General features: G+C 38.9%; 1 protein-coding gene across 1 annotated transcript in view; it reads left to right on the forward strand.

The window, feature by feature from the left end:
- LOC104396197 (sodium channel protein type 5 subunit alpha-like) overlaps window positions 1-9500 on the forward strand; it is a 34097-nt gene extending 24597 nt beyond the window's left edge. The window contains exons 17-25 of the mRNA XM_010006014.1: window positions 839-993; window positions 1631-1813; window positions 2038-2145; window positions 3823-4101; window positions 4727-4780; window positions 6037-6178; window positions 6720-6820; window positions 7221-7491; window positions 8299-9500. Of these exons, the coding sequence (XP_010004316.1) occupies window positions 839-993; window positions 1631-1813; window positions 2038-2145; window positions 3823-4101; window positions 4727-4780; window positions 6037-6178; window positions 6720-6820; window positions 7221-7491; window positions 8299-9500 (2495 nt within the window). The remainder of the gene's footprint in view (window positions 1-838; window positions 994-1630; window positions 1814-2037; window positions 2146-3822; window positions 4102-4726; window positions 4781-6036; window positions 6179-6719; window positions 6821-7220; window positions 7492-8298) is intronic.
- Window positions 9501-13726: the final 4226 nt, after the last annotated feature.

A 13726-nucleotide genomic window follows, 5' to 3' on the forward strand; every position in this document is an offset into this window, starting at 1 on the left:
AAAAGATTTAATACTAACCACTCACACACAGGACAGAGAGAACACAAAGAGCAGGGCTTGAGTATGTTACCCCACCCCTCCCTTCTTCTCAGACCCAACTCCCTTTGTTCCCGGTTTCTCTCCCTCCTTCCCCCCAGCGGCACAGGGAAATGGGGATGGGGTTTAGAGTCAGTTCACAGGCTGGTGGTTCCTGCTGCTCCTTCCTCCTCAGGAAGAAGGATTCCTTACAGTCCTGCCCTGCTTCCCCACGGGGTCTCTCCCATGGCAGAGAGTCCTCCATCAACCTCTCCTCCATGAGTCCTTCCCACCAGGTCCGGAGCTGCTCCAGCCTGGGCTTCCCACAGAGTCACAGGTGCTTCAGGAACACCCAACTGCCCTGGTCCCAGAGGCTTCCAAAGCTGCACAACCAGAGTCCACAGACAGCAAATCCTCTGGCCACAACATTCAAGTCCACTGGCCAAGCTCACCCCTCCTGGCACCTTCAGAGACTGAGAAAGGCCTTTGTAACATCGAGGCCCTTCTCAAGGGTCTGCAGTTTTCTGTGCCTAAATTGCAGGTCAGTGAGAGTGTGTGTTGTCTCAGGAACATCTTAAAACAATGGAAAGTTGTCTAAAGGGGCTCCACCTTTTTTTAATGTATATAAGTAGGAGTTACAAGGCAAATAAAATTATGTTTCCTTTCCCCTCCACCCCCATGGCAAAACATGAAAAAAAACCCAACTCAACAAGGATGCAGTTAATGTGGCCATGGACTTTCCCCTGCTGCAAAAAGTCTCTTGAGCAACCTTCCTGTGTATGTGCATTCATTCCATACATTCCTTGCTGTCTCTCCCCTTCAGGTTGTGTCCGATACCTCTGTTGTTACATGAGTAATGCCAGAAGGTTTGGCGAAGAAACATGGTGGAATCTGAGAAAAACCTGCTACCAGATTGTTGAACACTCCTGGTTTGAATCCTTTATTATATTCATGATCCTTCTGAGCAGTGGAGCCCTGGTTAGTGTAGCACAATTTCATGTATTTATTTAGAAGCATTTTTAGCTATAATTCACACACAGAGAAGTTGTTTTTAGCAGAAAACTGTTAATATCTTTGAATTTATCAGGAGGAAAAAGAAGAGGCTTCATATAACAGTCATTCCCTCACTGTTGCAATTACTGCAAATTTATTATTCATATTATTACAAACCATGAGATAAAATGAACAATGCTAAATATATGTAATTCTCAGAAGCTGTTTCTATTCTGGCTTTATACTGGATTTTTCTGGCTTTCTCCGGAAGTTATTTTGCATTTGTGAAATACATATTTATTAATGTCATTAAAACAAGTACATTAATCTTCATACTCGAAAAAAATACTTGCTTCTCTTGGAAGAGTATTTTTAGAAATTAATTTCTAGAAGTTTATACTTTCCTCATAGGTTTCCAGCATGTATGATTTGTGTGTCCACAGGAGTGTATTAGGTAGAGAAAAAGAGAAAAGACAGGGAGAATTATCCATTTATGAGTAAAAGATGGGGTTTAGATCTGTGTAAAACACATACTGAATGATAGTGTCTTAATGATGCTAAGCTTTCATTCTATAAAACTAATCTTTGACTTTTGCCATTTATCTGTCTATTATGATTTCAGGCATTTGAAGACATCCATTTAAATAATAATAAAAATATTAGAGATATGTTAGCATTTCTTGACAAACTGTTCACTTTCATCTTTGTTCTGGAGATGCTCTTGAAATGGGTGGCTTATGGCTTCAAGAAGTACTTTACCAATGCCTGGTGCTGGCTGGACTTCCTAATTGTAAACGTAAGTTCTGCCTTTGGCATTTCTACCTGGGTCGTGAGGCAGGATGCAGAAATGGAATCCTTGTGCTCTGGATGCAAAGCTAAGACAGTATTCCCACCTTCTTCAATGATGATTACAGGATATTGCACTCTGGGCACTGAAATTAGGGGGAGAATTGGTGGGGATTTTTTAACAGGAATAAAGGAAACAGATGCCAGGACATTATTAATGCTTTCTTTTCTCTTCCCTTCCAGATCTCTTTAATAAACCTCTTGGGCAGTTCAGACAGTCCCATGAAATCTCTTAGGACTCTGCGAGCTCTGAGACCCTTAAGAGCATTGTCACGATTTGAGGGGATGAGGGTAAGACTGAATATAAATTAAACCCTGTCAGTACTAACAGGCATGTAACAGGTTCACGACTGTGTCTTTTTGAAGTTCACACATCTGCCCCAAGCTCAGTTTAGGGCCCAAAAAATAATTTTAAAAAGACATCTTTGCTGTCCTCCTCTGTATTTGTCTGCTCCTTTATAGCCTCTCTTGGAGTCACTGATCATAAGCATCATTGAAACTAAAACTAGACTGGGCAGAACTTTGTTCCATTGCTGCTCAGTCATTCTTGTGTTCCCGTTGTACTGAGATAGTAAAAAAGAAAAAGGAGAATAAGAATTGTGAGCAAAATTCCCATTTTTGAAGTTTGATGAAAAGCTAATTCACAGGAATCACCCCCATTCTGTAAATTTTTACTGGATTGATTTACAAAAACTTTAGATTGTTAAAGGGTACTTTGCACAAATTATTGTTCCAAATATACTTCATCTTTCAAAAAGCAGTTTTTTCTGTAGAATATTTTTTGCCATCAAAGGAGTGCCTGGAACCATGTGAAGCTGCTGGATGTTAATTACATGTAATTTCAAAGCTACCAGTTTGCAAATGCTGAGAGATTCCCTCAACCAGATGAAAACCACATCCATACACTGCAGGGTGAACCAATATGATAATCACAGTGGGATTTGAGCAAAAATCTGTGAAAATAGATTATGGAAACACATATGGCATCACTGTCACACCTTTAATGGGAATGTAGCCTCAACGCAGCTGAAGCACAGATTGTTTTTAGATAACTCCTGGAAGTGACACTGAAAGGTCTCAGCCTGTAGTCTTGTCACCCTGAAGGCAGAGAGAAATTCCATTAAATTAATTAACAGAATATATTCAAATGTTCATGTCTGGAGTATATTTTGAAACAGGTGACAACATACTTTGCCTTGCTGTGCAGAATGTGTGTGACATCACCTCCAAAATCCTTCAAAAAGCTTTTAAATTTTCCTTCTGGTCCATCAAGTTCTTCTCTGCCACCTGGCTGCTGAGTGCATTGCCTTCCCTGTGAAACTCAAAGATTCATTCTCATCATTACCTTGAGCTGCCCCATTTTATGAAGCAATCTGTTATGTCTTAGAATGCACTTAAAACCCACATGGACAGTTTCTGTGATTATACAACACTGAGCACAGGAAACCTACCTTGCTCATGGTTATAGACCCCAAACACAATCATAATCCACAAAAACTAACAGATCTAGCAAAATACCAGGGGAGAGCTATTACTGGTCCTTTTAAAGACTGCTCTCTACAGTCTTAATGATTCAGTCCTCTGGACTAGTGCTCAGGGATGAACATTTCATAAATTTAATGTTATAAACATTTAAATAAAAAAACCCAAACCAACCCTGCCCCACTCCAAGACCAAGGGGAAGTCATGAAAAGAGGAATGGGCTCACACTGCTTATGTGTGAGCCTTACCACTTATGTGGTAGTGGCTTGCAGCATCCCCAGATTATCACCTGTTTCTTTGGAAGCCTAAGAAATACTATGGACTTTTGAATCTGTTCAAGGTACCTGTGCCAGCTATGACTAGTATTTTTAAGAAAAAGATAAGGATTCTGTTTTCTGAGATGACTAACTAGCTGCTTACTGCACTGAACAAATACTGGAGCCCACCTTTATTTAAGTGTATTTCCCCTCTCTCATTTCATCCCAGGTGGTTGTCTATGCCCTCGTGGGAGCCATCCCTTCCATCATGAACGTTCTGCTTGTCTGCCTCATCTTCTGGCTCATCTTTAGCATCATGGGAGTGAACCTATTTGCTGGGAAGTTTTGGAGATGTGTCAATATGACAGAAGAAGATTCGGAATTAAGTGATTGGATTAATAACACAGAAGACTGTAGAAAATATAATGACACAGGAAAAATATTCTGGGTCAACTTGAAAGTCAACTTTGATAATGTTGGCTCTGGCTACCTGGCTCTTCTGCAGGTGGTAAGTGCTGCTTTCCTTCACTAGCCAGCACCATGTCAGATGGGCTTGACCTCCAGCCAACTCCTAACTCATCTCTGTGGGTGATGGAAGGGATTGCTTTCATACAGCCTGCTCTTGCCATGTAGCTAGTTCAAACACCAGTGCTGTTTCTGCACACAAATGGAAATAGGGGGGAAAATTAGAGTCTGTTGTGATTTTCCAGATGTTAAAGGTAAACATCTGGTGAACAAGTGTTGTTTCAGCCTCCAGCAGGTTCATGAGATTTACAGCTGGAGTCAAAGTCAGAAGGAAATCTGGGGCAAATACTGAAATAATTTTCCATATTACTGTTCTTTTTTTCTCAGCATAAAGGGTTGTTGGGCCTTTACTAGACCTTTAATGAAGGTTTGCCCTGTCAGCATCATAGGACAACATATCCTGTCCCACCCTAGCAAGGTTTCACATCCTGATAAGGCCGAGAATGTTACACATACAGCAGGGGCAAGTTTCCCTAGAGCCAGAGCTGGCTGCTACCTGTACATATTCATTCCAAATGCTCCTTGGTCAGTGTCATTCAGATACTGCAAGTGATGCAAAGACTTTTAACCTGAAAGTTCAACATGTTTGCAATAATCTCTCATTCTAGGCAACATTTAAAGGTTGGATGGACATCATGTATGCAGCAGTAGATTCACGAGAGGTCAGTTCCTATATTCAAACCATATCTTTTGTTAATGCTACTGCTCTCCACAAAAGCTTTATGATTTTTGCATGTTTGTATCTGTTGTTTCTGCCAAATCTTTCCAGTAATTATCTTTATTGGCTGATGTAAACATTTAAACAGTAGCTTTGCTGTCTTATCAGAAGCATCATCCAGTGTTATACAGAATGAAGAGGTGCATCTTTGGAGGCAAATAATTTCAAATGAAGAGGTTATCTTAATTTGATAATGATATCAAAGGAATAAAATAATTTTAAAAGTAGCCATATATAAAAAGGGGTGTGTCTGAGAGACTTGTGTTTCAATTTGAATAACTGTTTTTCTTTTGATCTTGTTTTTATCCATAACAGACACAGAAGTTTTTTTGCTAAAAAGAACAAACATATCTAGGCTAAGATTTTTAATGCCAAGAGCATGGAATTACACTTCTAAATAGTTTATTGTATAGTTTGTAGTTTAGTGTATAGTTTTACAGGCCTCAGGCAACTGCAAATGGCAAGATTTTAAGTCAAGTTTGAAAAGAAAAAAAACAAACAACAACACAATAATCAGCTTTTTGGAAAAAATAAATGTAAATAAAATTAAACTGCATTTGCAATTAGTGAAAGATCAGTTTCGCTCTACAAGTTCTTAATCTCAAATATATTCAATAGAGTATCAATTAATTGTTCATGTTAAAAAACATACTGTGAAAGAAATAAAACATACATGTTTTATTATAATATTTATATTACAGTGTTAGAGTTTTATTGTAGTATAAACACTTAATAGTACTATTAATTTTTGTTGTAAAAGACATCAAATTAATAAGTGATCATAATACAAACACTTTGTAGCTCTATTATTTTGAGCAGTATTTTCTGGGTTGTTATCCCACAGGTGTTGTGCTTGGCAGATCATTTTCTAAAGTTCATGTTTAATTTCAAAAGGGATAGTATCCAGGATCTGAGCAATAATGTCCCTACAAGGTCCTAAAATTTTGATGCATCTGGTAGTCACCATATGAATGTTACTTTCTTCCACCATTTCATGTGCCTTCCAAAAGTATTGTATACTTAAAATATGTAGTGTTATGTGCTTTTGGTAGTTCTAAGCTGTACCAGTTTTGTCAGAATTAGCAGAAGGGCTCTAAGTCTTGGTTCCTCCTGGAATCAATTTATGAGAGGATCTGCAATATTCTGAATTGGGCCCATGTCGTTAATGGTAATTTTTCATGTTGTTTCTCCTTCTTGCAGAAACATGAGCAGCCAAAAATGGAGCATAGTCTATTTATGTATCTCTACTTTGTGATCTTCATAATCTTCGGATCTTTCTTTACCCTGAATCTATTTGTTGGTGTTATTATTGACAACTTCAACCAACAAAAGAAAAAGATAAGTATATTGGTTGTGTTCCCAGGCACCTTCTACATCTCAAGCAATGCTGTCTCTAGAGAGGGACGTCTTTACTACATGTAGTATTTTAATTCTAACAGCATTAGCATTAAGTTAGCAGAAGTAACACCCAGGGTGAATTTCTTGCTCCTTTTTTATATCCTCTAGCCTGGACACCCAGCCCTTTCCCAATATTTCAAAGGCAATGACATCTTCTCTGCAGCCCCTTAAAATCTTCCACCTTTTTGGCAACAGAGCACAATGGGAGACTTGCTATTTAGAAAGCAGGCTGGTATAGATGCTCTGAGAATGACTTTGGATGTCAAATTAAACAGGATGTGTGAAGCTGTTTCTCTCCAGGTTTCCAGCATGTCCTTTCTTTTCATGCTTTCTCAGCTATCTGGGTTTCACCCCAGAAATCCTGCTTTGTATCAGCAAGATGTTAAAAAGGAAGGGATGTTATTTTTCAGCATTTTAGACTTTGTCACTACAACAGTGCTGCTTGCTCACCAAATAACAGTGACATTTTTTTTTTATATACTTAGGTGGGGAAGATATCTTTATGACAGAAGAACAGAAAAAATACTACAATGCAATGAAAAAGCTGGGATCCAAGAAACCTCAAAAACCTATTCCAAGACCACTGGTAAGACAGACTGAATTCTTCAAAAGGAAAATGTATGACCAAAGTGTAATTTAATTCACTGAAAAGTGTGTGTGTTTATATATTACATATACATTATACTCTATTTCCATTGATACTCAGTGCTCTGAAGTCGATTCCATACCAATAAGTTGCACTGAAAGATTTCACAGGTTAAATATTTATTAAGTTATCTGCACTAATATTGTTGGGTTTTACCTTCATCTTGGAACTGATTAAAATTCAGGATGGGAAGGAATTTTAACATTCTGCGTTGTTTAAATTTCTCTGACTTCACTATAATTAGGGACTCTGCAACATAAAAATGGGAGCTGTTGGGAACTCATATGGATTAATACTCCTTACTTTCCTATCTGATGCCAGATGTATTTTTCCCCTCTAGAACAAATACCAAGGATTCCTTTTTGACATTGTAACACGCCAAGCTTTTGATGTTGTCATCATGGTTCTCATCTGCCTTAACATGATCTCCATGATGGTGGAAACCCATGGGCAAAGCGAAACAAAGACTAACATCCTTAACAAAATCAATATACTCTTCGTTGCTGTCTTTACTGCAGAATGTGTACTGAAATTGGCAGCTCTGAGGCAGTACTATTTCTCAAATGCCTGGAATATATTTGATTTAGTCGTTGTGATCATGTCACTTGTTGGTAAGTAAAATTGGTTTGGTGGATTCTTCACTAAATCAACTATTATTTGTTCCAGAAAAAAATGATTAAAATTTATCAACTGCAAATGGATGTTGAAATGGAAATAATAGAACTGTAAAGTGTTAAGGAAAGACAGCATGCGACCTAAAAAATCCACCATGATGATATTAAAATAATATGAAATAAGAGTTTAAAAAATATCTACCATTTTGATTTGATACTTCTTTTTAAGGAATGTGGTACTATGTATTATTTTTCATAGTGGTACTTTAGGTTGTTTTTTCCTGGTCTGAAAGAATTAATATCTTACCAGTACCACATTTTCTGCTAATTGCCATTGTCACAGATAAAGAAAAATAATGATGAGATATAAATTGCAGTGTTTTGTCATTCATGTTCATAAGAGAGAACTCAAATATGTAGACAAATATGAAGACTGGAATTAGATTACAGACTATGGGATTCAGTTTCTGGAAACTTGGACACAGCTGATTTAAAATAAGGGTACTACAGAATAGAAAAGAACACCACAAATGTATTAGTTTTTATATAAAGGGATTGTAAAGATCTCTCCTGCCAATTTAACTATTCCTATGACCAGTACTGGCAAAATAGCAAAAGGCATTTAGAGGAAGAAAAATATTTGGTTTCTTTAGCATGAGTTATTTTTTGGGTGGCAATAAGAATATAGATCTTCCTTGAGAAAACATCAGGTGTTTCTTGACTGTACAGGTACTACCGTTTCATCTTGCCACTAGTTAAGTAGAAACATGATATTCTAACCAGTTATTATCCTTTCCATTTTAGCCTCACTGCTTTCTGGCATTGGTAAAGCATTTGAGCATTTCTTACCACCTACGCTCTTCAGGGTTATCCGCTTGGCTCGGATTGGCCGAATACTGAGACTCATCCGGGCTGCCAGAGGGATTCGAACTCTGCTTTTTGCCTTAATGATGTCCCTCCCTGCTCTGTTCAACATTGGCCTCTTGCTTTTTCTGGTCATGTTCATTTATGCCATTTTTGGCATGGCTAACTTCGCCTATGTTAAGAAGGAGCATGGGATTGATGACATGTTCAACTTCCAAACCTTTGCTAACAGCATGCTCTGTCTCTTCCAAATCACCACTTCAGCGGGCTGGGATGGTCTTCTCAGTCCTATTTTAAACACTGGGCCACCATATTGTGATCCAAACGTAAATGGTACTATAGGTGAATGTGGTAAACCTGCCATAGGCATAATTTATTTTGTAAGTTACATCATTATATCATTTCTCATTGTTGTAAACATGTATATAGCTGTGATTATGGAGAACTTCAATGCTGCTACAGAGGAAAGTACAGAGCCTTTAGGGGAAGATGACTTTGACCTCTTTTATGAAATCTGGGAGAAGTTTGATCCTGAGGCAACTCAGTTTATAGCTTTCTCTGCACTTTCAGACTTTGCAGATGCACTGGCTGAACCTTTACGTGTACCAAAACCAAACAAAGTTGAACTCATAGCAATGGACCTGCCTATTGTCAGTGGAGATAGGATTCACTGCCTGGATATCCTGTTTGCTTTTACCAAAAGAGTGTTAGGAGATTCTGCTGTGCTGGATACTCTTAAAGTACAAATGGAGGAGAAGTTCATGGCTGAAAATCCATCCAAAACATCCTATGAGCCAATCTCTTCTACTCTCAGACACAGACAAGAGGAAGCTTCTGCCACTGTCATCCAGCGTGCCTACAGGAGTCATCTGCTCCTGCGCTCCATAAGGAATAAGGCTTCTAACCTGCACCATCACAGAACTTGCAGTGGTGACACCCTTACAGGTGTTATTCCAGAAAAAGAAGAACTTACTACATCTATGATGGGTGAAAATTATAGCAGGAGTCCTGACAAGTCTGAAACTTTGTCTTCAGCATCCTTTCCTCCATCGTATGACAGTGTGACAAGAGCCAGTAGTACCAATCTCATGGTTGAGAATGAAGAAATTACAGGTAATCAACAATCTCCAGGCATTAAATAGTTCATCAGTGACAATGTTAAGAATATTTTAGAATGTTCACAGAAGCTGATATTGTACATGCATGTCAGCTGAGGTAGCCCCCCTACTAAACAAGTCTATTGATCTCAGTCAGTTAACCACAGTCAGGTATGGTCACTTAACCATGGTAGCTGCTGCACCGTGGCCTTTGACTCTGCCATATTCAGCTTTGTTAAATATTTTTATACTTGCAGAGACAAAAGCTGTGAAAGGTTTTGGGCCTATTTGACCAAGGGCATCCCACTGCAAAGCAGGTCACGCAGTACCTGAGTGCTGTATTGTACTCATAGCTGTGGTAGGTAACATCTACTGACATCACCCTTGATGCTAGAAGCAGAAGAAAGCCCAAGCAGCAACATATCTACTGAAGAACAGGAAAAGAATGTCAGTGTTAAATAAATTGTTGAAGGGAAAAAAGCTGAAATTTACCTTCAGTCCATTTCTAATTGAGACTCATTATAAACCCATTAGGCTGCTGGGTTTTTTTTAATGTTTGGGGACTGATGTACCACAAAACTAGCCACTGCATGACCCACGGATATGCCACAGTGTAGTGGACTTCTTCCAATATGATCAATTACAGAATAAGTCATGGCATGAATGCTATTGTAGTTGTCTTGTAGTTGTCTTAATAAAATAATAAATACAATTCTTAGTATTCCAGAAATTGTAGTGAGCTGAGTAAAGTCTTGCTTTCTATTTTGCCTGTGAGGATTATTTTTTTGAACCTGGTTTCCTGTGGCAGTGAAAAGATGGCAGCCTTCCTGGGTGTCCATCAGTCACTCCATAACAAATTGTGTTTATTACATAATTTCCTCAGAGTTCCCAGAATGGTTAAGTTTCACGCTCAGGTTCATTCCTGCCACTCTGGTAGAGAAGAGAGGCACAAATAAGCATTTCTGCTCGGGGCAAATTGGCAACATCACTTCTAGATGTCAGAAACCCAGACTGGGAAGCACCACGTGGGCCCCATCAGAGCTTCCCTTAGTCATGGTGCTGAGTGTCACCCATCACCATGTAATGAGGCCTTTGACCTAAGGTAGATGTGACCCATCCATGGCAAGAACCTTTTCCCCTTCTGCCCATGCTTCTCTGGTGGTTTGATCAGTTTTCTCTTCCTGAAGAAACCAAAGTATGAGTAAAGTGGTCAGTTAGGAAATCTGGGTTAAAACATTTGGGTCTGGGGTTAACAGGATGTAATAATGAACTATGCTTCTTGCGAAACTATGTATGCACATGGTCTCACAATCTTCACCACATTTTCCTTATAAAAGTCTGTTTTCATGTCCTTACTAGCTTGGTTCTTCTCAGAAAAACACATATTCAGACAATACTTAGTATTTTCTCCTTTGTACATATGCTTTGGAGATACTTTCAGCTGATGCACTTTGCTGTCTAATGACTGTTGTGTTACCCCTTGTCATGCACTAGGTACAGTCATAAATTACCCTTGACACTTTAATTTCTTATTTGTACTTCAGACATGTTGCATGCAAGTCAGTACAAGATGCTTTTTATTTTTCTTAGTCATTAAGTTGTAGCTGTGTGGTCACTGTTGGGGTTGGCAGGTTCTGACAAGCCTCAGCTGAGCTTTCTCCTCCACACAGAATTCAGCCAGAAGTAAAACTGGGTTTCATGACTGAATGGGACCTCCCGGATCCTCTACTTACAACCTGCAGCAAGTTGCCTACTCTTTTCAACATCCCTCCTCTACGGTGGCAGTTATATGTCCTGTCTTGTGTCACCTTCCTCTTCTCCTCCTCTTCATCTCTTCAGATTGTGAGCTCTTTGGACAGAAATTCTCTTTTACTATGAATGGTAAATTACATCATAACAATGGGACTGTTTTCGGTTAATACTCTCTGAACACAATTTGCAAATAAAGAATGTTTATAATACTTTTGCATTTTAATTTCCTCTGTGGTATTCCCTTAGCTTCTCCAAGCCATCATAGAATCTTTAATTAGTTTTGACTGATGGTCCCTCAGATTTTAAGAAATGGCACATAGTGAATCTGCTTCATACGAGGGAAATCAGCAGCTCTGTGCCACTGGAACCTGGGAGACTCTCTTCCTTCTCACTAAAAAAAATCATACAAACAAGAAACTATAAAAGAATCTATGTAGTTTAAATATTTGTAGTTAAGTAAAATTATTTTTAAACCATTTTCCCAGTTTGTGATCCAGCACAGCTTAGGGGTAGACTTCATCTCGATTGTAAGATGGTGTCTCCCAGCTCCAGCTGGTCCAATGTCTGCTTCCCATGATGTGCAAAGTCCATTGAGAAGCACTAATGAGCCACATGAACCATTCTCATTGATTTGAGAGTGCATGGAACAGCCATAGAATCACTTAGGTTGGAAAAAACCTTAAAGATCATAGACTCTTACTGTTAACCTAGCACACTGCCAATCCACCACTAAAACATGTTCCTCAATGCCACATCTACACACCTTTTAAATCCCTCCAGCGCTGGTGACTCAACTGCTACCCTGGGCAGTCTGTTCCAATGCTTGACAACCTTTTTCTTCAATACATTTTTCTTAATGTCCACTCTAAATCTCTCATGGCACAGCTTGAGTCCTGACATGACATTCTCTTGGGAGGTTATTTATTGAAACACTTCCCTACCCAAAGAATCATCATATTTGCCACTTTGTGTTCCAGGAAGAGATATTTTGGATTGCAAGAATAATTTATTGACAGTCATCTACATCCAAGCCTCAGTGAAGTCCATCTAATTGGGAGGGCCACCCTGAAGCTGAGTCAGAGCTCCAACAATGTAGGAGATCAGATGCAACAGATTATTTGGTACCCTAAGTGAATTGATGCAAGGTGACAATTACCCCCTTAGGGTGAATTTTACCTTCTGCAGAAAATCTTCTGAATAAACATTATAACATTCGAGGAAGGCAAGCCCCTTGTCATGTTCTTTAAGAATTCTCCTTCTCCTCTGAACACTCTTAATTTTGGATCTTACCAATGTCCACATTAAAATCCTAGTTTCTTGTGATGGCTGCATGGCATACAGTCTTATTTCCAGATGGATTGCTGTCCCTTTCAGCCATACTGAATGACACTGGATATGCTTGCCCCATTTTGGACACTAATCTGAGAGCATTGCACTAACAGCCTGGTCCCTTCAATAGTTACCTCTTCTGTAATCTCTGTATTACTTACAAATGTTCCCTCAAATCATTACATTTTTAAAGAGGTCATTAATAGAGACAACACAACATTCGTTGAGAGCTCTTCCCTTTGAGAGCTGATGAAAATCAACAGCTCAACATGATGCTTTTGTTCACTCCTTTGGTAGTGATGGAGCACAGCAAACACTGCAATGAAGGACATGAGAACACCAGAACTCTACCTGTCTATCATGGACTTGATTTCACTAGCTAAGGCACCACATTTATCACAGGAAATAGATGCAATGGAAAAGCCTTGTGTACTTGCACTCCACTCAAAAGATTTAAAGGGGAAAATAAAACATAAATAAAAAACCCTAGGTGGACCTGACCAATAAAAAGCTATTTTCTTCAGCAAAAATAAGGACCTGTAGCATAAGTTAGACTGAATTTACCCTTTAAACTATCATTATTATGGGACCATGCTAATAGTTTATTTCAATGCTTCTCAGTTCTTGTGCAAATCAATGGTTCTGGGTGGCATGAAACTCCTATTGCAGTTCCAAGCATGGAGTTTATCCTCCTGTTCATCAGACATCTTCACAATTCAACAGGAGTTGAATGAAAACCGGATCAAGTGCAGAGAAGCAATACCAGAATGGTTAAAATCTGTATAATGAAAAGTGATCCAGGTTTAGTTTGGTTAGTCTAGAAAATACACTGAGAGGATGCATCATAACTCTCAGTAAATAGAGCAGGTGAAAAAAATATGAGAGAAGGGAAATAAAAATAATGTTCAAAAGGCAAATCCACAATTTCCTAACTATTCTACTCAGGAAAAAAATGCCCTAGAAATTAGAAGTAGCTTCTGTTCTCCAGTGGATGGAGTCGTGCAACTGCTTTGCAGCAGGAGCAGAGGAGCCAGCCTGACGTTGAACAGTTAGAAATTTCTTCATGGGATCCCGTGCCACGGCACTTTCAAGGGGATGTGTGACCCTGCAAACCCCTTAATTCCTTCTTGAAACTCTGAATTTTAGAAAATGAAACCCGGGAGCTGCAACAGGACAGTGAAACTTGTTGA

Source organism: Chaetura pelagica, unplaced genomic scaffold, assembly GCF_000747805.2.
Source record: "Chaetura pelagica isolate M959 unplaced genomic scaffold, ChaPel_1.0 scaffold199, whole genome shotgun sequence".
Taxonomy (NCBI): Eukaryota; Metazoa; Chordata; class Aves; order Apodiformes; family Apodidae; genus Chaetura; species Chaetura pelagica.